We start from the raw sequence: 27,102 nt of genomic DNA, 5'->3' as shown, positions 1-27,102 counted from the left end.
CTCTCTCCTTTCCCCTCAATGACATCAACTCCATTTCACCACTACCATCACTCTTACCCTAAATCTATAGATCAGCTCTGAAAATAGGAAACAGGGGACAGAATGTTAAGATTTGTCTCTCTTTAAACACATCTGCCCCCTGGATCTGATTGCCAATGAAACATCTTAAAATTTCTGAGTCCATTACTCAGTTATCTCCTGTATCTAAGGTGAATGTATTTAAACACCAAATGGCATTTAAAGGTCCAGAAAATGATTCCGAATCCAAGAATGAACATTCAGGCTCTTGCTTTCAGAGAGCAGATGACCTTCTATCCCTTAATTCTCCCTTTCTGGGAAAGTCAGTAGCAATTCTTAGTGAAAGAATTATGTGAACTCATGGAATTAGTCAGAAACAAGCACTTAAGCTCAAGCCGATTGGAAAACTCCCTCCTGTTATGGTTCATTGGTCCATAGATGTATGATCTTTACATAATAAAATAAAATTTCTATTTGTTGTTGTTGTTCTGTCATTCAGTAATGTCCAACTCTTTGTAACTTCATGGACCATAGCATTCCAATGCTGCCCATGAGGTTTTCTTGGAAAAGATACCGGAGTGGTTTGCCATTTCTTTCTTGAACAAAATTCAGTGAATTACAAGAATCTAAATATGCTTAGATGCTGCATACAGTTGTCTTTACCCAGAACAAGACTGATAATCAAATATGCAATATTTACTGAGTTTAAAACATGCTGATCTCCTCAATTTCATAAGTTTTTAACTCCAAATCCAATTTCTGGTCATAGCATATTAGTTTTGTGGGTTTCTTTCTTTCTTTCTTTCTTTCTTTTTAGTGGAAGTGGGAGTGTTAAGTAGGAAATAGAAAATAATCGATGATGATTTTAAAAATTTTAAACAAATTCCTAAAATATAAAAACAAAAGAAATCAATAAAGATAAAAATTTAATGAAAAAAATTCTATGCATGATGATCAAATATGAAAGCCTTGGTCCTTCTCAGAGGTTCAGGGTTGCAAAGCAATCCCAATAAACTTTGCACAGAAAATGCCACCTGCATTCACACAAAGAACTAAGGAGACTGAATGTAAATCAACACATGCTATGTTCTCTACTTTTTTCTTTTTTTAAAAAAAAATCTCTTCAATGGTTTCACATTTTAGCTCTGATTTTTAACTCCCCCGAACATTCATAAAGCAATGTGTATTAAGAGTTAATAAATTTACTAGGGAAATAAAGAGAAAAAAATTTTTTTTTAATTCTAGAAATATCCAGTCAAAGGTTCAAGATGAACTAGACATTCTAAGAAATAAGCCATTTAAGTGCTCCTTTGCATGTGTAAAAGAATATGAACAATACAATTTTCACAGAATTGATTTGTGCTTCCAACAATCCTAATCCTCAGATGCCCAGTGCAGGAACTGGATCTGGAATTCATAGAACAGGAATCGAACTTGAGATCTCCATGGATTTAAGAGAAGACAAAAGCTTTTCTCAATCTGGACTATCCTCTGGCTGTCACCCTTGATCCTTTCCAGTTGCTCATTGTTCATTGCTCATGGAGAAGGATGGGAAAACCCAATTTGACATGATGTACCACGTGACCATTTTTTCTTTCTCCCATTCCCATGGAGTCAAAGTGAAAGGTACCACTCCCACTCCCCTAATTAATCACTATCAGAATATAAACTAGTTATAAGGGGGGGAAAAGTGTCCATTTATACATGAATTAATCAGTTCCTATTTTTAAAAAACTGAATAAAGAAAAAAATATTGATTCTAACTCCCTGTTCACTTGTCACTATATTATTTAAAGTTTCCCCTCACATGAAGCTTATTGGGCTCTCCGCCAATAAGCATAACACATAGCACTATAAATTTATAAACCAATATAGAGATCAATAGTTAGAAGTAACACATGGCTACCAAGTTTTGTCCTAAGATGTTGACATGATGGAGGAAGCAATAGAGCAGAAAGGAGCATAATTACCCCCGTGGCAGTTGGGTAGAATGGCCTCAGACCAAGGAAGAACATTTTCCTCTACCATGATTTTCCTCTACCTGCAATTCATTCACCACTATTCCAGTACAATGACACCCTATCAGGGAAGTCTGCCTCTTTCCCTCTTGGACTAAAAACCTATATCACACTGAATCTCTGAAATCGGCAGCAAGATCATCAAGGAAAGATGAATGTGCTGGCCTCTAGGTACCTGGATCTCTCCTCATCTGATCCTTTCAAATCAATTTGTCCCTGAACTGCCTTGGGGGAGAATAAAGAGTTGAGGTCAGGATGGCATAAATATACTATTAGAAACGGATGGTTTGCTTTGGTTTTTCTCTGTAAGGAATGGAAGTAGGGAGTTCATAGCTCTGATTTCACTGGTATAGGGAGTACCAGAAAGGAGAATGAAACTAACTAATTCACATCTATACATGTTCTGCAACTTATTGACTGAGATTAGAGAGCTGCCCATGAGATACTTAGGCGTTAAGTAACTGCTCAGTGATCAAATAAGCAATTTGAATCCAAGGTGAGACCAGAAGACAGGTTTTATTATCTCCCAGGCTGACCCTCTATTTGCCAAACTAAAGTGCCTTACTGAGCAATTAACCATCAATAATAATGTTTCACATGTATAAATATGGTAGAACTCTAATATTTCCAAAGTCTGTAGATATATAAATTCTTGTGGGTAGGGATACTTTTGCTATTTCTTTGTCTTTTCAGCACCTTGCATACAGTCTAGTACATAGTAAAGACAGAGATTGGGCTTGTGACTTCATTGGTGTATATGGAACTGCCAAGTGAAGAGAGGTCTTTCACCAATGCAAGTCAATACTTTCTCTATTCAATCAATTTTTGATTAATTGATTAAATGTTGAACAAATATTCTCACTTTACAGATGAGGATACAAAAATTTAAATGTCAAATTACTTCTCCAGTAATTATATAATTACCAATTACACAATTAGTAAATATAGAGCTAGCATATTAATTATTCTATTCTTCCATAATATATTATGCTGCCTCTCTGGGCTAAGGGAAAGGAAGATACATAAATACATATACTATATATATAAACATACACATATATATATACATGCATACATACATATATACATACTTATAATATACACATCTATATATCTACTTACATATATGCATGTATATAATATATAACATATGTTGTATATTGTGTTATACATGTATATACATATGTATATATTGTAGGTATAACATAGTAACCTGATTCTCTTTACATAGTTGTTTGCATGTTGTTTTCCCCATTTCATTTTGAGATCCTTGAGGGACAGGTTTGGTTTTGTTTTTTTTTTTTTGCCTTTCTTTGTATTCCATATGCTTAGCATAGTGCCTGAAACATAGGAAGCAATAAAAGCTCATTGACTTAATTTGAATATAATGCTTTTTTACTTGACTTATAAAGTAATTTCTACTCAAAATAAAAGCATCACAAAAACTGATTTAACCCATTTGTTCTCAGAGTGGACCTTATTCCATCAATATTGTCATTCTTTTTCAGTGTGATTAGACATTTTCATGAAGCAGCTAGGTAGTGCAATGGATAAAATGCTAGACTTGGAGTCAGGAGAACCAGAGTTCAAATCTGGTCTCAGACACTTATTAGCTGTATGGCTTTGGACAGGTCATTTAACCCATCTACCTCCATTTTCTCACCCTACTCCCACCCCCCAAGGATATTGTGAGAATTTGTTAAAAACATTTTGCAAATCTTAAAGTACTGTATAATGCTACCTAGTAAGCTAACTGGGATCAAAATATTCATCTCATGTCAGGGAATGAGTCTCTCTGAGCTTACTTAGGCTGGCCTTCCAGGAACAATTTGTTCTCCATATTTGATGCCTTTTCCAGTTTGGAAGAATTTGTTACTAGAATAATTATTCAGAACCAGTCATCTTTATACCATGATGTATAAAAATCTACCAAAGTAGATTTTTGTTCAATCACAGTCATATATATATAAATATATATATATATATATATATATATATATATATATATACACACACATACATATATATATGTATAGTGTGTTTATATGTATACATACATATATCTATATACAATTTTGTTTTATTTTATTTTTATTTCGTAGCACTGCTTTTGCAAATGTGCTATACTACAGTCTGAGGATAAGACAGAGAGAGCAATTTGCAATAAAGGCAATAAGTTAACTAGCAGAAGATTCTAAATCCTAGTGTCTTATACTTGATTGCCACTAATATATGGACTGTGGCAGAAGGGAAGAAGAAGTTTCTGCTAATACAAAAGAAAGGGTGTGAATCCTAATGAGAAAATGGAAGAAATATAGATTTACTGTTTTACTTTTCTCTATTAGTAGTCTATATATAATGCACTCACCTTTTTCTCCCTTCTCACAAGGTGTTTGGAAAACAGTGCTAGGATTAGGAAGTACCACTAGAGGGCGGGATGACTTCATCTGGGAAGTAGGAACATGAAGGCTTTAGTTAAGGAGATAAAGAAATTAGCATTTTCTGTCACTACCTGAAATACTAAAAGATGCGTTTGTTATGGAAAGACAAGACTTGACATCAGTTCCATAAATTAGCAACAAAATCCAAAACATTTCAGTTTATTTTAATAGCAAAGTATGGTTCAGTCATCCATATATTTGTCTAAGGATTTTAAGTTTCTTTATTTTCATTATATAACATTTTTATGAAATAATCTAATTCGAGAAATAGCAAATAATTAGCCACTACCACGTGTTAAAGTGCTTTTAAAATCTATATTAATAAAGTATTATTAGTATTTTGTAACATAGCATTATGCAAATATATTGTATTACATATTTTATATTTAAATGATATACCATTATATATTGTATAATATTAATATTATCATGCAGTACATTTAAATGTTTTAGATGTTTGCATAAAATATTATAGTGTATTAAAACATCTAATTATAATACACATATATTCTATTCCTTTTTTTTTTTTTTTTTTTGCTAATTGCAATACCATGGGTCCTATTTTGCCAATACATTTCTCTTTTTTTTCCTTTAAACTTTTATCACTTTATTTATTTATTTATTTATTTATTTTGCATGAATTTGTTATCTTTCCCCAACTGGGCAATGGGGGGAAAATTAAATAAAATCCTCATGTCAAATATCATAATCCAGCAAAACAAATTTCCACAATGTCCATGACCAAAAACATGTCCAAAATTCTGCATTTTAAGTCCATCACCTTAGCAGGAGGTGTGTTTTATCTTCATTATGTAATATGTGTTTTATCTTCAGTACTTTGTTATCATTTGCCAATGACCAAAAGTTGAAATAGAAGTTCCTTGAAGATACTGATATTTCTCATTTGTTGAATGGAGATAATACTATACCATATACCTAAAAAGGTTGTCATGAAGAAAGTGCTTCACCAACCATAAAGAACTTCTATCTTGTAAAATATTTATAGTAACTCTCTTTGTAGCAGCAAAGAACTAGAAATTATGGTTTTGCCTGTCAATTGGGGAATGACTAAACAAATTGTGGTATATGATTTTGGTGGAATATTAATTACTGTGGTATAAGAAATGATGAGCTTGATGATCTTAGAAAAAGATGGAGGCACGTACACAATGAAACAAGCAGAACAAAGAGAACATTGCATAGAGCATCAACAGTATTGTTTTAAGAACAACTTTGAGTGAATTTTAACTATTATAATATCCAAGTTAATGACAAAGGACACATCCAGTGAAAGAAATGACAAATAGAAATATGTACAGAATGATTTTACATATAATTGTGTATATGTATATATATACAGACATATGTGTATATATGTATACACATAAATATAAACATACATAAATTGTGTCTCTAGGATGAAAGGGAAGAAGGAAAAAAAAGAAATTTGCATGATAACATTATTATATATTTAAAAGGAATATCAAGTTGTATATAATAGATTTACAGTTTCATATGTAATCATTTTGTTGTTGTTATATTATATTATGAGGGGGAGAATCACATAGGTAGAAAGTATCAAAAGCAGGATTTGAAATCAAACTCTCTTAGTGATTCTCAAATTCTTTTTCTCAGTATCTTTACGGTATTAACAACTATTGAGAATATGTTCAAAGAGTTTTTGTTTATATGGGTTACATAATTGATATTTATCATAAATAGAAAAAATACTAATTTTGAATGTGTAGACCCTCTGGAAGGATTTCAGAGACTCTCCAGGATTCATGCACCACACTTTGAGAACCACTGCTTACTTTTTCCATTATATCAGGATGCATCACTATGTATGATATAGACTGAAAACAGAGAGCATGGTATAAATATTCAGTACATCCCAGATTCCGCTCAACTTTAAAACTACTTCCTGACTAAGTTCAGAGTAAAATACTTGGAGCTATCATGATTACCCAAAATTAAATAGGAAATTTGGACTGTTTCCTGAAGCAGCAAAATCCTCTTTCATGAAAAGAGCATCTGACTAACCATTAGAGTATTTTGTAAAGGATTTTGGATGGAGAGGAAGATTAGTCTAGATGTCCTTTGAGGTGACTTAAAGGCATTTAAATGGAGGGAGAATAGCCAGTGCAGAGTTATGGAATGGGATATATACCTGGTTAACAACTGATTCTTCAGAAGGAAAAAATGTATGTATGACACACTTTTAAGTTTAATGTGTCAATCTCCATCACTTTTACCAAACAATAAATCAAACCCTGGTACAATGAATTGTACCAATGAACCCTGGTACAATAAGCTCTGGAAGACCTTAAGTTCAAATCCAGTCTCAGTCATGTACTATCTGTAAATGATTATCTGAGCAAGTCATTTAACCTCTGCCTCAGTTTCACAGATTGTAAAATGAGGATAATAACAGCACCTACTTCCCAGGTTGTTATGAAGATCAAATAAGATATTTGTAAAGTGCTTAGCATAGTGCTTGACACATAGTGGATGCTTAATAAATACTTGTTTCCTTTCTTCCTTCCTCTTGACTTTCTCTATGATCCTATGACTACCTATATGGCATCTTTCTAGGTGCCTTGGAAATCTAAACAGGGTATCATCTCTACTTTCAAAAATTCTCCAGAAATGGGGTATCTAAGGTAGGATATTAGACCAGGTGAGAGCCACAAAGAGTATCAAGGGAGTAACAATTTTTCTCTTACTTTATTTCAGAAACTTTTTTTTAACTTGTCTTAGCAAAACTCCTCTGGGCTGGGTATGAGATTAACTACTCAGGCTCCTTTGTGGTCAGTTTCTGTGAAAACAGGCTTCCTTTCCTTTCCACGTAATTACCTTGACTTGAGAAGGCATTCCCCTAAACTTCAGCCCAATCCATCCATAATATCCAAACCCCTCTCAACTAAAGCCAAAGGTAGACTCCACATCAAGGCCCCTTTTGAACCTTCTACTAAGTTTCTAATTCTGTCTCTAGACTTCAGCTCTTCTTCAGAACTGAGATGAGACCTCCAAACCCAATTAATATGTCCTTGGCAAAAGTACAAAAATCAGGAGCTCAAGTTCTTGCCCTTTGGTTTAATAATGTGGTCTTAGACAAATTGCTTAATGTCTCTGAGCTTCCTTTTTACTTCTCTGAAAACTGAAGAGGGAAAAAGGTGAATTTTGATTCTATCTCATTTTATCTTAGATGATCAGTTCTATTCACTTCCTTAGGGTGTGAGATCTCCCTAAAGGTTTTTTCATCTTATCAGCTCCTATTCTTACCAAATCCAGACTATCTCAAAATTCATCTTGACACCATTAGGACATCCTAGTACCACTCCCTAAAATATCATTAGAATATCCCACTTCCCTTCTTCTAACAACAAGTCCATTCTCTTTAATGATTGGAGGACCATAAAGCATTACCAACTACCTTAACTACTCTGACACTGCCATATATATATATATATATATAATCTAAGGATCTTTGGACCTCCACATCTACCCCATTATTACACCCTTAGGATTTGAAGGTTTCATCTTCCCTGAACCTGAATTCTTCACTTTTCTGTATCCCAAATTAAAGCATAAGCAACTTCCCTTTCCTATTTTTCTCTCAAGTGCTTAGTCTAGTGTCACATAGTACTTCATAAATGTTTTTTCATTCATACACATATACACATACACATATACACACAATACACTCACTCACTCACATACAATATCTCATCCAGAGATAGATTTTTCCTAATCCTATAATCAAAATTTTATAAAATCAGGAAAATATGCACAATAAAGAGCAACAGTCTTTATTAATAGTAAGCAAAAGATAATTTGAGGAGAAATGTCTACACTGAACATTATGGTTAGGATGTGATTAATTAGGATATCTTTTCTCAGAAGAGGAGAAACAATAAATGGTTTACCTACAGGATCTATTTAGTAAGAGGAAGCGACTCATGGAGTCCCATGGGTAAATCCTAGGGCAATGAGATCCTAAAAATTAATATATCCTGGGTTTTCACAAGAGGTTGATGAGAGCTGATGAGAGTTAGAAGAACTCTAATTCACCTTCCCAAACCTACTTTTCTATACCAAACAAAAACAGGCATCCTAAACCTATTTAGTTTTTAAGAAGTTTTAGGTTTTAAGTGGTCATTAGAATGTCTCATTCAGTGCTTCACCAAGTGAAACTATCCTAAGAATAAATTAATTGTCTAAATCTTGTATAAAGAGAAAACTTCTGATCCTCCACAGCTTCAATAGAAGGGTTGATAGTTCTCTGTGGCTCAGAGGGAAAAGTTAAGGAGCCAGAGAGCAAATAATTTTCAGAGCAAGAGTACAGAAAAGGGGAGCCAATCAGAGGAAGAAGGAGTCAAGCAACCCTTTCCAACTACTGAATCCAACCTGTGCCCAAGAAACTTATATAATGTTTGAGAATTATAATATATTCTTCTGTTGAACTTTACCTCCCCATCTCCACTTTGAGAAAGCACTTGGGATACTAGACACAAACTCCCTTCTCAACCATGCACAATCCACATAACTCAAAGTAGCAGCAAAGGCAAAGTCTAAATTTCCTCCTTCCTATCCTAGATCAATCCTTTGTTACTTATTCCTCAATTCCAGCTCCTTAATCTAGATATTTCTCCACCTTGTACAAAAATTCAGGCACTTTAATATTACCACTATAGTTATAGTGGTAATATTCTTGCAGCTTTTAATTTAGTCCAGAAACTCCATGTTGCTCAATTACTTTTCCATGTGGTACCATGCTTGAGATCATATAGTACCCTGAAGCACATAGATGCCTAGGGAAGCCAAATGACTGAACAGGTTTCCTTCCAAGGAACTAAATCAATGTGAAAATTCTTCCCTGTCTGACCATCCTCCAAACTCCTTTTTAAAGAGTATAACCAAAGTTCCTGGGTATAAATCAATCAATCATCCTCAACGTGGTATGATTAGTATAGAAGCTCAAGGCAAGAAATTCTTATTTTGCTGAGAAGAAATCATCAATGTCAAGATAAAAGTCTTTGTCAGTGGATAATAAGGATTTTGTACCTTATTTCTTATATTTCTCATATTCTTTGTATACAAAGAAAAATCATCAGTAATACAAATAAATAAAATATTTAGTACAGGCAATGAGTATGGTAAACCAATCAAAGAACTTATCTACTACGATTAAGTTAGTGATACATTGTGAATATTTGAAATGATAACAATTATCCACCTCATCACCAAAGAGAATTTGATATATAATAAATTAATGATATTTAATTGAGAAATATAATCTAACAATAGATGTTATAACTTGCTAACAATTATGGTCCCAGGCTCCACTGATTTTTCTCCCACCTGGAAAGAAAGCTATATTGCCAAAAAATATTTGGAGAGGATTTGTTAAAACCAAGGAAACAACGCATTGTTACCATGGACAGTGCACAGGGATTTAACAAATAAATTTGCTATATAAAACTGTAATTTCAGAAGCTCATGGGATTTTAGGGATAGAAAATATCTTGGCAATTATCCAATCCAAATACTTCCATATTACAAAGGAAGACCCATAAAGGTGAAATGATACCAACTGTCACAGAGCTGACTTCTAGTACATAGTCCTTGCCTCTAAGTTCAAGACTTTTTGTGCTCTTATCACAAATTTGCCATTTTATTTTGTTATGATGGAATTGTGTTCATTGTTCCTAGATAGCATGCATCTAGGCGCAGTAGACAAAGGTCTGTACTTAAAATTAAGAAGATCTGAGTTCAAATGCTACCTTAGATATATACATTCTATGTGACTCTGAGAAAGTCATTTAATTTCTGCTTACTTCCACTTTTTTATCTATAAAATGGAGGTAACTATAGCATCTACCTCCCAGGTTATTGTGAAGATAAAATGAGATAGAATTTTTAAAGTGTTTTGTACACATTAAAGTAATATACAAATACTTGCTATTATTCCTTTATGACAATGATATGTTTTAAGTAAATAAAATACATGAAAATATGATATTTTTTAAATTCTAAATTAGAGAGTCACCTTATAAGTCATTCACTTTATAAGATTCTTCATATTAAAAAACTTTTTACCCCAGGATTCCTTTAAAATAATGGAATTCCAAAAATACACAATCAAATTAATTCTATTATCCTATCAATTTGACTGGTTTCTCCAGATGTCTTTCCAGGAGTGTTACAGAGACCTTCCTTTCTTTGTCTAGACATCATGAAATTATATGTAGACATTATGATAATCTACCAGTCATCTCTTACTCTCACCCACCACCAGATCATCTCTTCCTGTTATGGAATCCCTTGATGACATTCTTTAGTTCTGGTCTTGGGAGTTCCTCATGGATCATAAATCACAGACCACTCCCAACTACCACACACTTTTACATTGCCCTTTCTGTGGCACATAGTTTATAGTTCTTTAGTTCTTCAGAAGAAATAATGTTCCAGGTCACACTGCCATATAGCAACATTAGTAAAAATTTTATATTGAAAAACAGTTCATGGCTATTATGGGAAGATTGTGGTTTTAAAGGGGGGAAGGGTAGGCTTGCATTCTGCCAATGCAATTTACCCTCTTCTCTTTTTTTTCCAAATCTGGATCCACATTACTGTTCATCTGCATTGTCTATCTAAGATTTATTTAGATAGATAAATAGAAAAAATAGATAGACACATGCACACACATATGCATATACATACATTTATACATATACATATTGCATATATGCATGTAAGTATGTCCAAGTATATGAATTGTGCAATCTCTATAGGATGTCCATTTAAATACACATTGAAATCTGGGCAATGGACAACCTCCATCATCAGATCTTTCCTGGGTAAACAGGGCAAACTCACCTAAGTGATTACTAATCACTTCAAGGAGATTCTTCAGTAATCTGGGGCTTGATGCTATCAATACATCTGCAAATGTATTTTGTATCTGCATCTGCAAATAACATCTGAAGAACTTCACTATCATAGAGAAGGAAAGAAAGAATTCATTTTTGTTAATTACCTTTTATTGAATTTCAATTGAAATTCTAATTATAAAAATAATTTATATGCTTTTCAATGTCTATTGAGAGAAGCAAACCATACTTGTGCTTCTCCTTTTTGGTCACCAATACTAAAAAAGTATAAACTATACTCCATCTGCTTTTAAACAGTCATAATGGATATCGTAACCATGAAGTGGATTGTGATCCCAGTGTATTTCAATTTAACAGATATTCGTGAACACTTACCATGAAAAGAACTGCATAGTAAACCAGCAATATATAAAGGCTGGAAGACATTTTTTTTCAACTAGACAACAAAAAAAAATATATATATATATATTGTTTATTTCTTTTTCTCACTGGATCCATGCATCTTTCATAATTTTTTTTCATATTTAAATGTTTTCCTTGGTTTCTGTGGAAAAGGGACTGCATTGGATAATAGCAACACAAAGATAAAAACAAAGCAGTCCTTGATCTCAAGTAGTTCACATTATATTGGAAGAATACAACATGTACTCAGAAAAATTATAGTAGAAGAAAGCTAAAGAGGAGTCTTATACCAGAAGTTGGAGTGAGCAAAGAAGGCTAACTCTAAGACATGATACCTGAGCTCAATCTTGAAGAGATCATTCCAAAATGAAATTCTGCATTTAATTTGGAAACCTAGATGAATAAACCATGAAGGAATCATCCAACTGTCTCTCACAATTCTATATTAATTTTAGTTATCTTGCCCCAACACACCATATTTAGACTTTTTTTCTATCTCTGTTCTCCAAAAAAAGAGAACAAACAAGAAGACAGAGGACTGTGTAGGAGTAGAGCAACCATGGTTTTAGTCACCAAAGTTAGTTCTGCCCAAAAAGGAAAATTTCTGTCCTTCAGGGTCTGTCAAACATACTTTTCCCTTCTAGAGAAGACAGAACTGGATCCTCTTTAAAGAGTCTGCTTAGAGTTAGTTCTGATAAACATAGCAATACAAAAGGTTACATAGCCAAGCCCAGCTTCCCCAAGAAATTCCCCAGCAAATATTTAAAAGGGCACCATTTGAATCAATGATCAGTAAAACAAAAGGGAAACACCAGTAAACTCCCTTCAGCCCACAACTACACAAAAACTCACCAGAAGTCAGAAGGTTCTAATCTTGGAAGGTCTAAAACTAGCGCAGTCTCTAGTAAAAGGAAACCAAATAAGGAATGCTATTTGGTATGCTCTAGACTGCAAAAGACATAGTAGGGGGGAAAAAATCAATTCCTAACAGGTCTCTGTCAAAACAGACCCGTGAGTCTGCCCCAAGTAGTGCATCAAGAGGCAGAGAAGGGAGAGAAGAAGAAAGGCCTCCAAGAGTATACAATACTATTTCTGATATCCTGTGAAAGTCAAAATGGAATAAAAGCATTCCTTGACCAAGGAGCCACATAGATGGGACAACCCCCAGTCAACCCTTGCCTAGGATCCTTCTAGGAAGCCTGAAGCTAGCGGGATCTCCAAAATTAGAATAGCAGGGGACAGAGCCAAACCCTAGTGATCCAGTTGAAAGAGATGGACCCCAAACCAAGGTCAGCATATCAGATACCTAGGAAAGAGAAGCAAATGAAGTTGGGCTCTTCTTCTTTTATTGGTGACTGATTCCCCAGGATCACTATTTGGAGAAGGACCCTAGCCATGCTTCTGTATCAACTCTCCAAATTCCACTCTCTTTTCCCCTACATTGTCTTAGGATATTTCCTTGTTTTCTAACATCCTTATCTGAATTAAACCCTCCATTAAAATAAGTACTCCTAGAAGTCAGACTTATATTTGTATGCTTATAACTTAGCACAGAAACTGATATGTAATGTTTAATAAATGTATTACTTATCTATCTCTTTTCCTCTCTATCTAGAGCAGAGCTTAGTCCCTTAGTCCAGACCCAGTTCCCTATCCTAAGACAAAACTATGGATGAGGACCAAGGCAAGTAAAGGGGTCTAAGAACTAGCCATCTAATCTAAAACTATAGTGTGGGGAGCAGAGTAATGATAAGCAGAATAAACCAGGCATTTCTCATCATATGGAAGTGGAGTCTGTCTTTAGCACAAAGTTCTAAGTCATTAACTTGAAGGTAGAAAAAGAACTATTAAAAAAAAAAATGAAGCCTAAATACAATGAAAAACAATTATGGGGTTAAATGAAGCCTCTTAGATTAATCTAAAATAAGACAGTATCACCACAAATAAATCAAAGTAGAACCCTAGATGGGGAGGTGGGGGGAAGGAAATGAACTACTTAACCACAAGGACTCCAAAAGTGATAGAAGAAATGAAGAGAAAAACATAAAATTAGAGATCTTAAATGATTCAGGTGTTTTTCTTTTGATGGGTTTTTGTTTCCTTGTTTGTTTTTACTGTTCTCCTTTCTTCAGGCTAGATGATTTAGAAATTGAAATCAATGTTATATTGTTATCCCCAATGAGAATTTTAGATTTGAAAGCTTTAATGCCACCTTTTTAAAAATAATGTCAATCTTGAATTTAGCAATAAACAACCAGGACTTGATAGAATTCAATCTCCATTCCTTCACTGCTGTTATAGCTTATTTACTATGTATATTTAAAGAAAGAATGTCTATCATATGACTATCATATAGTCAAATGTGACTATAAAAGAATCTCATTAGTTCTATAAGAAAATTAGTCAATTCACTCAGACCTGCCCTATTAAGACAGTCACAATCACTGAACAAGATTACTCTTCAAATTCTCTATTAAGTTTTATAAGCTAAATCATTGACATTGATAAAATTGATAATGCACCTAAAAAATATACCTTTCTCCTTAAAAAGTTGGTTGTAGGGGCATTTAGGTGGCACAATGGATAGAGCACCAGCCCTGAAGTCAGGATGACCTGAGTTCAAATCTGGTCTCAGGCACTTAACATGTTCTAGCTGTGTGACCCTGGGCAAGTCACTTAACCCCAATTGCCTCAGCAAAAAAAAAAAAACAAAACAAAAAATAACATTGTTTTGTATCAAACATACAAGATTTAAATGTACACAACTGGAGGGAAATATGAATTCCATTTTGCTGAATATTTTTATGATGAAAATGAACTTGGATTATATGTCTCTCCAAAATTCTTATGTTTGAAGTCCATGGACCTAGAACAATTTCCGAGACTATAAACCAAGAAGTTAAAGGAATGATTGAGATTTACAGCCACAGCACACACATGCATATACATATACATATATATGCATATATATAAAATCTTCAGCACAAAAAAAGGAAAAGTGTATATTTACCTTTAAATCTTTCTATACATATAAAAGTTGAGTAACTCTATGTCATTTTCCAGTTTGTGTCAGTTTCCAATCTGTCAGTTTTCATTGTAATCCTTAGTTTTATTAAAGTCATGGCCATATACATAGTACATAGTACACTACAGTGTGATATCATAGCATTAACAGAGAAAGTCTCTATCTCCAACTTCATCACTTTATTTCCTTTTCTTGTGACTTGGATATAAAGACTAGCTCTTTCTTAAAACTAGAAAAAAGAGATATTTTGATATATTCCCATACTATTTTTATGATCAATTTTGTGTGGAGCAAAGCTAGCTGAGATCAAAAAAAGTCTTCTCCAGAATCCTCAAAAAGCAATCTCATCAATCTAATTATTATGTTGGTCTAAGAATTTCTTTCCCTGAAACATCTACTTATCCAGATACCTTACCTTTATTTTTCATATTATTTAATCAACAAATGAGTTGAATACAAGAAGGGAAGGCTTGAGGGGAAAAGTAATGAGTTCAATTTCAAATATGTTTTATTTGATGAATTTGATTTGATTTATGGCTACAGAATATCCAGGTTGAAATATCTAATAGTTACTGGAGGAGATGAGTTTAGAAGAGAGGGTAAGGCAGAGTAAATAGATATTAAAACCACTGGCAAAGAGATTATAATTAAATCCATCAGAGTCAATGAGATCACCAATTGAAATAATATATAAAAGGAAAAAAGAAGACGACTCATGAAAAGAATTTTGGAGGACACTTACATTTAGTGAGGATGGCCTAGATGAAATGCAGTGAAGGAGAGTATGGATAGAATTGTCAACAGATATGAGAAGAACCAGAAGAGAACAGCCTCATGAAACTGAAGAGAGAAAATAACATCAAAGAGACAGGAACTGATAGTGTAAAAAGGTTGTAAAGAAAGATGAAAATTGAAAAAAGACCAATAAGTTTGTAGATTAAGAGATTATTCATAATTTAGAATAAAACAGTTAAAATTGAATGGAGAATTTGTAAACCAGATCGTACAGAGTTTAAGAGAATGAGAATAAAGGAAGTACAAGCACTAATCTAGACAGCCAGAAGGCTTTGGAGTTTAACCATGAAAGGTAGAAAAGATATGAGATAAAAAAAGAGGGGGGATTGATGGATTAAATGAGGCTTTAGGGGAATAGAAATATTTGTAGGCTGTATATAAATAGCCAGGAAACAGAGAAATAGAAAATTAACTGGAAAATAAGGCTGATGGGGATGGTGAGGAATCTACTGAATAAAAAGACAATGAAATGGGATCCTACTATATGGATAGAAGTTTTCCTTGGCCAAGAAAAAGGCATTCTCTTCATGAGAGACAGGAATAAAAGAGGAGATAGTGGTCAATAGACAGAAAAAAGATTAGATAACCCCTGCTTCCAGAACTCCAATTAAGGGAAGATACCACATACAACAAAGTTCAGCTATAGGGCAAAAAGAAAGGTCCAGAATTCTTTAGATTACCCAAATAACTAAGATAACACAACTAGAGGATTGAAAGGAAGGATACAGAGACTAGAAAGATGATTAGGCCTGGAGAATAATAGGAGGGAGGAGCAGGGCATACCATAAGGCTTAGGGATCCTCCATCTCATTAGAAGGAATTCTAGACTTCCATTTCATTCAAACCATCATGAGCAGTCAAACAGACCAGACAAGATTGGAAAGGTGTTCTTTCTTCCTGTGCAAGTGTCCCAGTTCTCAACAGACCAGGTCAGGAGAGGGACAGAAATAAGAAAGTAGTATAACCTGCCTGAAGCTATTTTACCCTCTCCCAAACATTCCCATGCACTCTGGCAATGCCTGGGGAAGAGAGAGAGAGAGAGAGTGGGGAACAAAAGTGGGGTTAGGACTATCTCTGATGGTGGCACCTGTATAGACTTCATGGCCATTCCAAATGTCTTCAAAACACTTTTTTGTGCCCTTACTAAAATATAACATCCAGAACTAAACACAATTCACCAAATGTGGTCTAACAGGCTAGGGACACTATAACTAGTATCTAGTTTCTGAAAATCACTCCAGAGGAGGCCAATCTGCTAGACCTGAAGACAAATTCAATCAGTTAGAACATCAATTAGTCTTCTTGACAGTGAGATCATGATAATGACTTGTACTGCATTTATAATTCACTAAATCCCAAGGAACTTTGATAGATAAATTGCTAGATAATCACACATTTCTGATTTTTTATTTGTGAAGTTGATTTTTTTTTGAAACCTAGTGGTAAGACCTTTAAAAGTAACAGAGCTAGAGGAAATAAACCTTCTGAAATGAACTGGGTTAACTGCAAAGTTTTCTTGTATATCTCTATCCTATACACACGCACACACACGCACACACACACACACACAAAACACAGAAAGACACAGAGACATTCTCCTCCAGAAATAGAACAGGAAATAAGCTCAAGTTCAGCTGACACAGATTCAGATAAGGAACATGAGACCAATTTAAATGTCACTGCTATCATCATCACTTGCTGCCATATTAGAACAAACTGCATGAAAGAATTGAGTAGGAAATTTACAAAGTCTGACTGGGACAGAGCCAAGAAAATCCCACACATCACTATGACATCACAGGGGAAGGAGACCCAGGGAATATGGAGATCCTCACACTATTGTACTTCCTAAAATTCACTTAACCTTCTCTTAACAGGGTTTTGCTACATAGTCAAGTCAGGTTAGAGGAAAGAACTAAATGCAGGAATTTAACTCAACAAAAATAAGAAAAGGGTTATAATAAATAACAAGAAGGTAAAAAATATGGAACACAAAGCCTTACAAAAATGAATGTTGAAAACTATATTTACATGTATTTGGAAAAATAAAATACTATTGAGAGGAAAAAAATTCTTTCTAAAAACTCTGCTTTGAGTGAAACAGGGGCTGATGGGATATTTGTACAAAGAGTGAAAGGTTTGTTATTCTATTTTGTTTTGAAACTATCTGAGGCAGGGAGTTGGGGGAAAGGGATCAAAACAGGTGATATCACTGCTTAAGATGCATAGAATGATGATGTGGGGAGGGTAGAGCAGTGGAGGAGAGGTGAGCAGAGGGGAGGGGAGGAGAAGAGAGAGGAGAGAGGAGGAGAAGAGAAGAAAGGGAAGGGGAGGAAAGAAGAAAGAAAAAAGGCAAATAGTGGAGAAAAGAGAGACAGAAAGACAGAGAGAAAGAGAGAGACAGAGGCACAGAGAGACAGACAGACAGAGACAGAGACAGAGACATAGAGAGGTAGAGGGGAGAGAGATAAGAGAGGGAGGAGATGAAGAAGAGGAGGTAGAGGGAGAAGAAAAAAGAGAGGGAGAGGGAAAGAGCGTTAGCTTCTTTTTCTATTGGGTTATTAGACTATATCAGAGGAATATTGTAAATGATTTAATAAATGGGGGAAGAATTTATTAAACTCTTACTTTGTGAAAAGCAAAAGTCCTGAGTACAAATAGAAAAGTAAAACAGTCCCAGCTCTCAAAAAATATTCATTTCAATAAAAGATGACTCAGTTAGAAAATTTTAGCTACAAGTCAGATGGTAAAGTCCTGTGTTTCTTAGAGTACATGACAACGCAGATGACAATATTTATGATTTGACAATGTCAAAGACTTTAGTGACTAGAACATTTCTTTCTGGGGTTCAATAGTTGTGATTGGTGCATCTGTAGGAGCAATTGCCAGGCTGTGTCTTCACAGGGACTGCTTTCCAGGATGATAGTTGCTGGTGATGGCATGAAAGCATTGCTTTCTTGAGTTCAGGGTCCTGGGTTGTCTCCACTGAGCTCTGAGAAGAGATGGTGGTCAATGCCACGGTGGTGTTTGATTTGCCTGGTACATGCTACTTTCCAGCCCTCTCTCAGGGTGCCTTATTGCTTCACTGAGGCTCACTTACCTAGTTATAGATATAGGTTATTAGATTTTAGAAACATGTTTTTACAAATATCACATGCTATTCTTGTGAAAAGAAGGGACAGATGTGGGTTAAGTAAATTTATAAGCAATTTAATCAGATCCAAAAGGCAGTCATTGATGGTTGGCTGTTAGATGTTACTCTTTGGTTAACATTTTTATCAGGGACTTGAGCAAAACTGCTTATCAGTTGTGCAAACCAGACAAAGCTAGAAAATATAGCTAACATTAGATAACATAATCAGTATAATAAAATTTGTTCATGGGCTAGTACACTTTGCAAATCTAGTAAGATGAAATAGAGTAAGGATAAAGTTTTACCCTTAAGCCCACCAAAAAACAACTTCATTAAAAAAAAAGGATGGGGGAAGCAGTAATAGTCATCAATTAATCTGAGAAAAAGCTGGGGATTTTAATGAACAGTTAGCTTAATATGAGTCAATAGTGTGATGTGGTAGGCCAAAAAAACAGTTAAAATAATCTAGGATACACTGACAGGCATAAGATACTCATAAGTAAGGAGACAATAATTCTACAGTATTCTGCCATTATCAGAAGTCTTGGTACATAGTAGGTGTTAATTGCTGTCAGTCCAAATTCTTGACAGCTGATCAGTCAGATGATCATTTACCATACTTTCAGGGAGTTCACATAAAGTAACAGCTATTTATCCTGAATGTGTTCCCCAAAACTTCTCATACAATTTCCAAATAAGCAGCAAATTGTCCCCTTTTGAGCCAACACTGATGTTCACCACCTTCATGCATATTCACATTCACACATAATAATGCACAACTGTATAATGTTCTTTAGGCTCTAAGTCCCCACCAGCCTTGGTGTTTGCAAGAGTGCTATCCCTATTTGACTACTTCTAGTGAAGAAAGTCTACATTCAAAAAAAATAAAATAAAATAAAAAGCAAATCACCAAAAAAATAAAATAAAATAAAACAAGCCCTCAATATATAACCCTTATGATAGAGTTCCTTTCTTGACAGGAAGGCTATACATACTCTTCAGAGACCACTGATGTCTCAGGTTTATTGTTTTCACAAAGTGGAACCTGGCAATATTAGTATTTGGCACCAACTCTCCTTATAACATTTATAATCTGAACATTCAGATTCACAAGACTGGGCACTGAAAATAAGTAAATTAGATGTTTACAGATAGTGCTGGGCTTGGAGTTAGGAGGACTTCAGTTTGAGAATGACCTCAGATTTTTACTAGAATGACCCTGGGAAAGTCACCTAATCCTTTTTGCTTTGTTTGCCTCACCTGTAAAATGAGTATAATAATAGCACCTATCTTGCAGGAGTCCTGTGAAGAGAAATAAGATAATTAATTGTAAATTACTTATTTTATTTTATAAAATTTGAGGGATAGCTCACCACAAAAAAAAAAAAAAAAAAATGGCTTATTCCACTGTATCCTTCATTCACCTTTGCAGCACATGTATCATGGTCTGCCAAAGTCCTTACATGGGCAAAAAGTTTAGCATTTTTCAAACTACTTTCATGACTGTTATTTCACTTGACTTGTGACATGTTTCTTCTTTGTTAAAATTATGAAAATAGATTCTGTCTGTATGAGTGTGTGTGTGTGTGTGTGTGTGTGTGTGTGTGTGTGTGTTTGGAAGGGTCAGCAGCACAAGGAATTATTCAAATTTACTGAATAAAAAGAAATAACCCTCTTCTTTTGGGGCTGTCACTATAACCAATGAGTAGGAGAAATCATATAGGTTTCTTAAACTCAGATGAGGAAGCTAAGTAATCTTTTAGGGGTGGGGAGACAAGAAAGAAGAACAGTGAGTCACCGAGGGATTAAAACACTTAAAAAGACAGCTTCTACACAGAAACAACCAGGAGAGAAGAAACCTGAAGCAAAAGGAAAGACAGTGTTAATGGTAAGAAACTTCCTATACAATCTGATTTCGTACTATATGAACATGCTGCAGCTGATATGGATATAATAAGTTTCTTCATCTGAAAAATGAAGGGGTTGTATTACATTGTTTCTAAGATCCCTTCCAACACTAGCATTCTCTTAAAACTATAATGAAAAGTTCTTTGAAAAAAATTGACTATAAACTTGGTGTTGTGAGGGCCTGAGGATGCAGAAATCAGTGATGATGCAAATAGACCATAGAAAGGAGGAAAAACATGAGATGAAAAATTAAATCTGGATTTGAGTGAGTATCAGTAGGAAATAACTACTCTGAAACTCTTCTCTAAGAAAGAATCTGTTTCTGAGATAGTTTGCTGTATAACCAGGAAGCTTTCTTCTATATTTAAAGATATTTCTGATTGAAATTGAAATGTAATCACCATGCCCTTTGATTTGTGTTTCTAATTATGGTGATAGAATAGACCTAGTAGATTCACACTCATCTGTCTCTGTTGAAACCAATAGTAAACATTTGGAAATTGGTTAACTATAAAGACAAGTGGTCTAAACAGGATTGAACTTATGAATACAGGTCCACAAGCTGTTCTGACAACCTGAGATCTCCAACTGTGAGAGAATTTATGGTAACTTTACTCCACAGTGGCATATTTACATTGACTGATTCATGTCAGACAAAACCACTGTATCCAGAGTGGTAATATTTCTGTTGTCACCTAATAGATCCTGAAACATCCTCAGTCATCCTCAGTAAACTAACTGCTTTTGACAAGGTTTCCTCAATTGAAATGTCATTGGGAAGTTGTTGTAAATGGAGAACAGTAAAGAGAACTGGAAGTGGGGAACAGAAAATCATAGAAAGGGGAAAGAAAACTTAGAGAAACATAAAAAGTGAAAGAAGAACGAAAAAAAAGGTGGTTAATGAAGATGTGGGAGTTTAGGGAAAAAAAAGAATCATAAAAATAGCATAGAAGGGAAGAGGAGGCAGAGACTAAAAATTATTTTTAAAATTGTATGTGTGTATGTGGGTATGTGTGAAAAATGTTGGGACAGCGGTTAAATAATAATTTGTGCAAAAAATATTAGGAGATTTTAGTAAACTAAAAGACCAATAAGTATCATAACAAGCACAAGAAACAAGCAAAAAGCTAGAAGCAATGGGTAGAAGTTTCAGAGACAAATTTAGACTCAATGATGAGAAAACTACCCGTGAACATAATGTGCAATACTTTGCTACAGAAGTTTACAGATTTTTCATTGGTGTTCTTCAAATGAAATTTGAATGACTATTTTAGGGAACATCGTAGTAAAGATTCACATTCAGATATGGGATTGGTCTAGACGATCCCTGGGTCCCTTCCAACTCCAAATATGCAACAATTATGTGAAAAGCAGAGCAGAGAGATATTCATTTAAATCCTAACACACAGAAGATAATAAAGAAGTAAGTCTACTTAAAAAGGTTTGTTTCATACCAAATAAATAGTTCAAATTTTCTATGGAACAGAAGTGTGGGATGCAGATTATCATCTTGAGACTTTACACACATATATTACATTTATTGTCTATGACCCTGGCAATTCTGACTAAGGCAGAAAACTCATTGTTGTTCTTTGTTGTTGTTGTACTCATTAAAGCTTGTGTTCATGAAGTTATTATAATTTCCATTTTAAAGGAGATATTTCAATTGTGTAGGTACTTTCCAAAGTCAACAAATCAGTCTTCCACAAGCTACCACAATAGACAGCTGAAAGGGAGTATGATTGGGGAAGAAGGCATATTGGGGAAAAGATATCCAGAGATTTGAATCTTCCACTCCCAACCAAGTAGACTATAGCCAAGATACCCTTTCCAAAAGTTCTTCTACAAGTTAATCAAGGCCAATCTCATAAATGACAGACATCCAATGTCAATAAATCTCTTATCAAAGTTTTTATAGCTTGGCAAAAATCTTTGTGAAAGGATATAAAGCAAGAAAAGCATTTCTCAGACTTTGATGAAGACATCTATCTGTCAGAACTTTCTTTTTTCTTTCTTCTTTCCTTTCCAAAAAAAACCTTTTTTTTTAGCATCCTGGACATATAAAATAGATGTTAGATAGGATTTGGTCCTCTACCTGCCCTATAAATCAATCAAGAAACATTTATTAAGTACCTACAATATACAAGACTGTCCTGAGATGGGGACAGAGCTAGATGGTGCGGTGGGTAGAATACCAAGCCTGAAATCAGGAAAATTCAGATTCTTTATCCTATTTGTCAGAGTTGGATCATGGACCAGCCAAGTATTCAATGTTTTCCTCCATCATCATATCTGGTTAGTAAGACTGACACTTTCAAGCTATTCAAAATGAATAAAGAGAACACCTCTGTTATTTAGTTATTTCAGTTGTGTCTGACTATTCATGACTGTTGGGGTGTTTTCTTGGCTGAGATATTGGAGTGCTTTACCATTTCCTTTTCTAGCTCATGAGGAAACTGCAGTAAAAAGAGTTAAGTGACTTTCCCAAAGTCATATAGCTAGTAAGTATCTGAGGGCAGATTTGATGACTTTTGAAGATGTTTTCCTGACTTCAGGCCCAGCATTCTATCCATTGTGCCACCTAGCTGTCCATGAAGAAAAGACTACTTCACCACAAAATATATGGAGTCGTTTTCCACTATGAAGACCAACACTGGGTTTGAGGCATGTGATCTTTAACTTTTTTTGTAGGGTCTAATTCAAAGTTACCTTAAATTGCCTTTCTGGAAAATGTTACCAGTATTTCTCACAGTTAGAAGCATAAGGGAGCAGATTTTCTAAAATCTCAGAATATTCTGAAAACTGTTTCTTTTCTTCCAGTTCACCAGTTCTACTCCTAATGACCTACTTCATGGATGATCTAATGGCCTTTATTTGGATATCAATATTACTGACCTCAGTATATTGCCTGACAGAGGAACAAGAGGGTAAGCACAAGATTATAATTAAGTAACTTTAGTTGAGTGTCCCCAGGGACATTAACAAAGATCTGGGCAGTTTCCTTTATTTTATTTAATTGGGGGAGAAGGGATTCCTTTATCTATCTCATTCAAGCTAGAATTGGATGCTACTCATGAAACCAATTCCAATAATGATTTTTGTATATAAGATTTAACCTCCTGTTTTTCTAAACTGAAACCAATTTTTTTCCCTTAAAGCAACATTGTGACCCTCTCCTGTGGGATGCTCACTATTTTGGTTCTAGACTTAGTGAGAACACCTGAGCAATTCCCAAACTCAAATAATTCATCAACTTTCCCAGTAGCAAGGATGGCAAATGTATATTAACATGCCTAACTGAGCACAGTTTCATTTTATCAAATTGTCTTCAACTGGATTCATCTCTTTGATACATATATTTCAGCAAAAATATCTAGCACTAATAATGGCATCACTGGCATTCTTACAAGTGAGCTGAACTTAGAATCATTGTGTGGATACTCTACCTCATACTGTAGATAGTAAATTAAATTCACATCCTGTCTCTTAGAGCTTCTAACCTAAGAGAAAACACAAAAAGCAACCATGAATGCAATTAATAATTGTATGAGCACTGAACAAATGCCTACTTTTAATAAGCAGATATCACTTTTGTATTATGTGGAAGCAATACTTCAAGTATTTTTAGTATGGTAGAAAAGAAGATAAATTTGGGGAGTTAATCAAATAATATCTTCTATATTTATAACAATTTGTACTTAATAAACTGCCTTCTCTAATTTTGATTTTTAAGGTAGACTGATAAATAAGTAGACCAGATGTCACCTTATCTATTTGGCAACTTATAGAATTTAAATACATTTTCTCAAGAACACACAATAAGTGACAGTCTTAGGAGAAAATGTCAAAAGTATTTACTCTTGTAAATTCCAGTGATTTTTCTATAATAGTACATTTATAAGTCAAGGAAGAGGGGAAAATCTCACAGCCTCCCTTTTACATTAGTTATGAAAGGTGGGATTTCAAGAATTCCCTAAAAAGATCAGTTTGAGATAGGAAGAAGAAGTTTGAGCAAAGATTCAGGGACAGAACTGACACAATCAATTGAAAGTAGGGGCCAAAAAGTTCATTAAGAAGCAACTAATGATAATTAAAGACAAAAATTAAGAATAGCTAGCTTTATATAACTACATATAATATACGTGTGTGTGTGTGTGTGTGTGTGTGTGTGTGTGGAGAGAGAGAGAGAGAGAGAGAGAGAGAGAGAGAGAGAGACAGAGAGAGAAACAGAGAAGAGAGAGAGAAGAAGACAGAGAGAGAGAGAGAGAGAGAGAGAGAGAGAGAGAGAGATTGAGCTCCTGACTTCAAGCCCAGGGCTTTATTCACTGGGTTATCTAATTGCCCAGCTAATAGGAGATAAGTCAAATAACACTGTCTAATTTTAGCCTAGTAAAATAACTTAATGAAAGTTTTGGAAGATGATGATTTGTTGACCTATGAAAACCAACATAAAAAGCTATTAATCAGAGGGATGACCACTTAAAAAGATGCTACAAGTTAAGAAGTTATTTTTAAAGTAAATATTCAGAACAAGTGAGAAACTAGTGTATTTGTAGCTAATAGAACTGGATTCAAATCCTGGCCCTTTCACTTATTTCTGCCAATTTAGGCAAGTCATTTTAACTTTAGTTTTCTCATCTGCAACATGGAAAGGTTTGATTATATAACCTCTAAGGTGCCTCTAAATTCATGATTTTATAATGTTTGGTAGGAACATTGTATAGTCTATAGTTAAAGAAGAATCAGTTGTGAAAGGAATTATCTGTAAGAGTTAAAGTGGAAACGTTTTACAGAAGATAGTGGCAAATATTAGCATGAAAAAATAAGAGGGCAAAGAAAAGTTTATTTGGACCACAAAGATTTTTTTTCTTGTTTGGGGGTGCTGGTAAAATAGATGGTGTTGCCAACTCAAATGGGAACACTGAATAATGAAAGAAGGGCACAGATGAAAGATAAACAACTTTGCTTTTGCCACACAAGATTTGAAATGCTTTCCAGTTAGAGAAATCATTTAACTATAACCATTAAATGAATTTGACTGAGCATAGTATCTGGGTAACATATTGGGTGGAAAGGAGATGCTTCAGTTTTGAGCATACCTAAACTATAGCAGAAGCATTGGCACAACAAGTTTGTACCCCAGAAATTGAGAATTGTCCATAGTTACAGCCCTGAAAGATTATCCAACTGGAGATCACTTAATGAGGAGCTTTTGAAGGATATGGTCAACATATATGATCAAAAGAGGGAATTAAAATATGGAACATCACTCTGGAAGACAAAGTTCGAGAGAACTTTGAGATCTAATTGTTGAATAACATTAAAAGACAGCAAAGTAGAAGAGATTTGGAATTACCAAGGACTCCTTTTAATTTTAGCCATGGGGAAGTCGCTGAAGACTTTGAAAAGTGTTTACAATGGAAACAATGGAAGCTAGAGTGGAGGAGACTTAAGGAAGTGAGGAATCCGAGTACTAAGAGAATGAGAGATGTTTCCTACACTTATAGTTGCAGAGGTGCCCATGAAATGTTATATTGGAATTTAGAAAATCAGTGAAATTGGGATATGTTTCAAGTTGAGTTAAAGAGTAAGAACTATAAGATGAAGGAGAAAGGGATGTTAGAGAAGAAGTCAGAACTTTTGGGGAAGGAGGAAAGAATGAGATCTTAAGGCAAAGGTTTAAAAAAAATCATCAGAGAGAAGAGGGGCAAATTTGTGACCTCAAATCTCAATGAATAATCCTTTGAAGATCTTGCAGCCAAAGTATCAGAACTATCAGTCACGATCTCAAAAAAAGATCCAAAGAGAGTGGAGTTAATCTGGGACAACAGTGACAATATCACAACACCCACAAGTGTAATGCAAACACCCTATTCACCAGTGATGGTAAGCATGACCATATCTTATTTCCTTTTTTATTGGTCTCATCAGATGGAAAATGGGAGCTTTTGATACCTGTTGTTCATTATTGTTTAGTCATGTTCAACTCCTCATGAACCCATGGACATAGTTTTCTTGGCAAAGATACCAGAGTGGTTTGTCATTTCTTGCTCCAGTGTGTCTCTATTTTATAGAGGAAGGCAAATTAGGGTCACACCACTTAGTAAGTACATGAGTCTATATTTGAACTTGTATATTCCTGACTTCCAGCCTCTGTGTTCTCCATATTGCACCAGGTGCTCTTTTGATACATGATATTAGAACAAATCTATTTAAAAGGAACTTCTATAATTAACAGGATCTTTTAAGATACATATAACTTATTCTCCTTGATTTCATCATCAGCCATTCATATATGTGACATATCTTTGAGAAAATATATCTTTAACCAAGGCTCATAGCAAGATTTATTCATAGCAAGGCATAGCTTTAAACAAGGTAAAACAATATTTAGGAGTAGGTTAAAGCTCCATTCTTTGATTTAACAAATGCTTACTGTAAATATGTTGTTTTCTTTTTTGATTTG

At 34.5% G+C, this 27,102-nt stretch overlaps 1 protein-coding gene across 2 annotated transcripts in view; it reads left to right on the top strand.

The window, feature by feature from the left end:
- CSF2RA (colony stimulating factor 2 receptor subunit alpha) overlaps positions 1-27,102 on the top strand; it is a 52,995-nt gene that overhangs the window by 4,283 nt on the left and 21,610 nt on the right. Inside the window, exons 1-3 of one of the 2 annotated variants that reach the window (XM_023500372.2) lie at positions 20,338-20,616; positions 23,457-23,563; positions 26,386-26,522. In XM_023500372.2, the coding sequence (XP_023356140.1) occupies positions 23,476-23,563; positions 26,386-26,522 (225 nt within the window). In that variant the 5' untranslated portion in view covers positions 20,338-20,616; positions 23,457-23,475. Of the gene's footprint in view, positions 1-20,337; positions 20,617-23,456; positions 23,564-26,385; positions 26,523-27,102 lie in introns of those variants that run through there. The other variant, XM_031959068.1, reaches the window with a different exon arrangement.

The sequence above is a fragment of the Sarcophilus harrisii genome, chromosome 3 (genome assembly GCF_902635505.1).
Source record: "Sarcophilus harrisii chromosome 3, mSarHar1.11, whole genome shotgun sequence".
Taxonomy (NCBI): Eukaryota; Metazoa; Chordata; class Mammalia; order Dasyuromorphia; family Dasyuridae; genus Sarcophilus; species Sarcophilus harrisii.
This window is presented reverse-complemented; position numbering and strand designations above follow the sequence as displayed.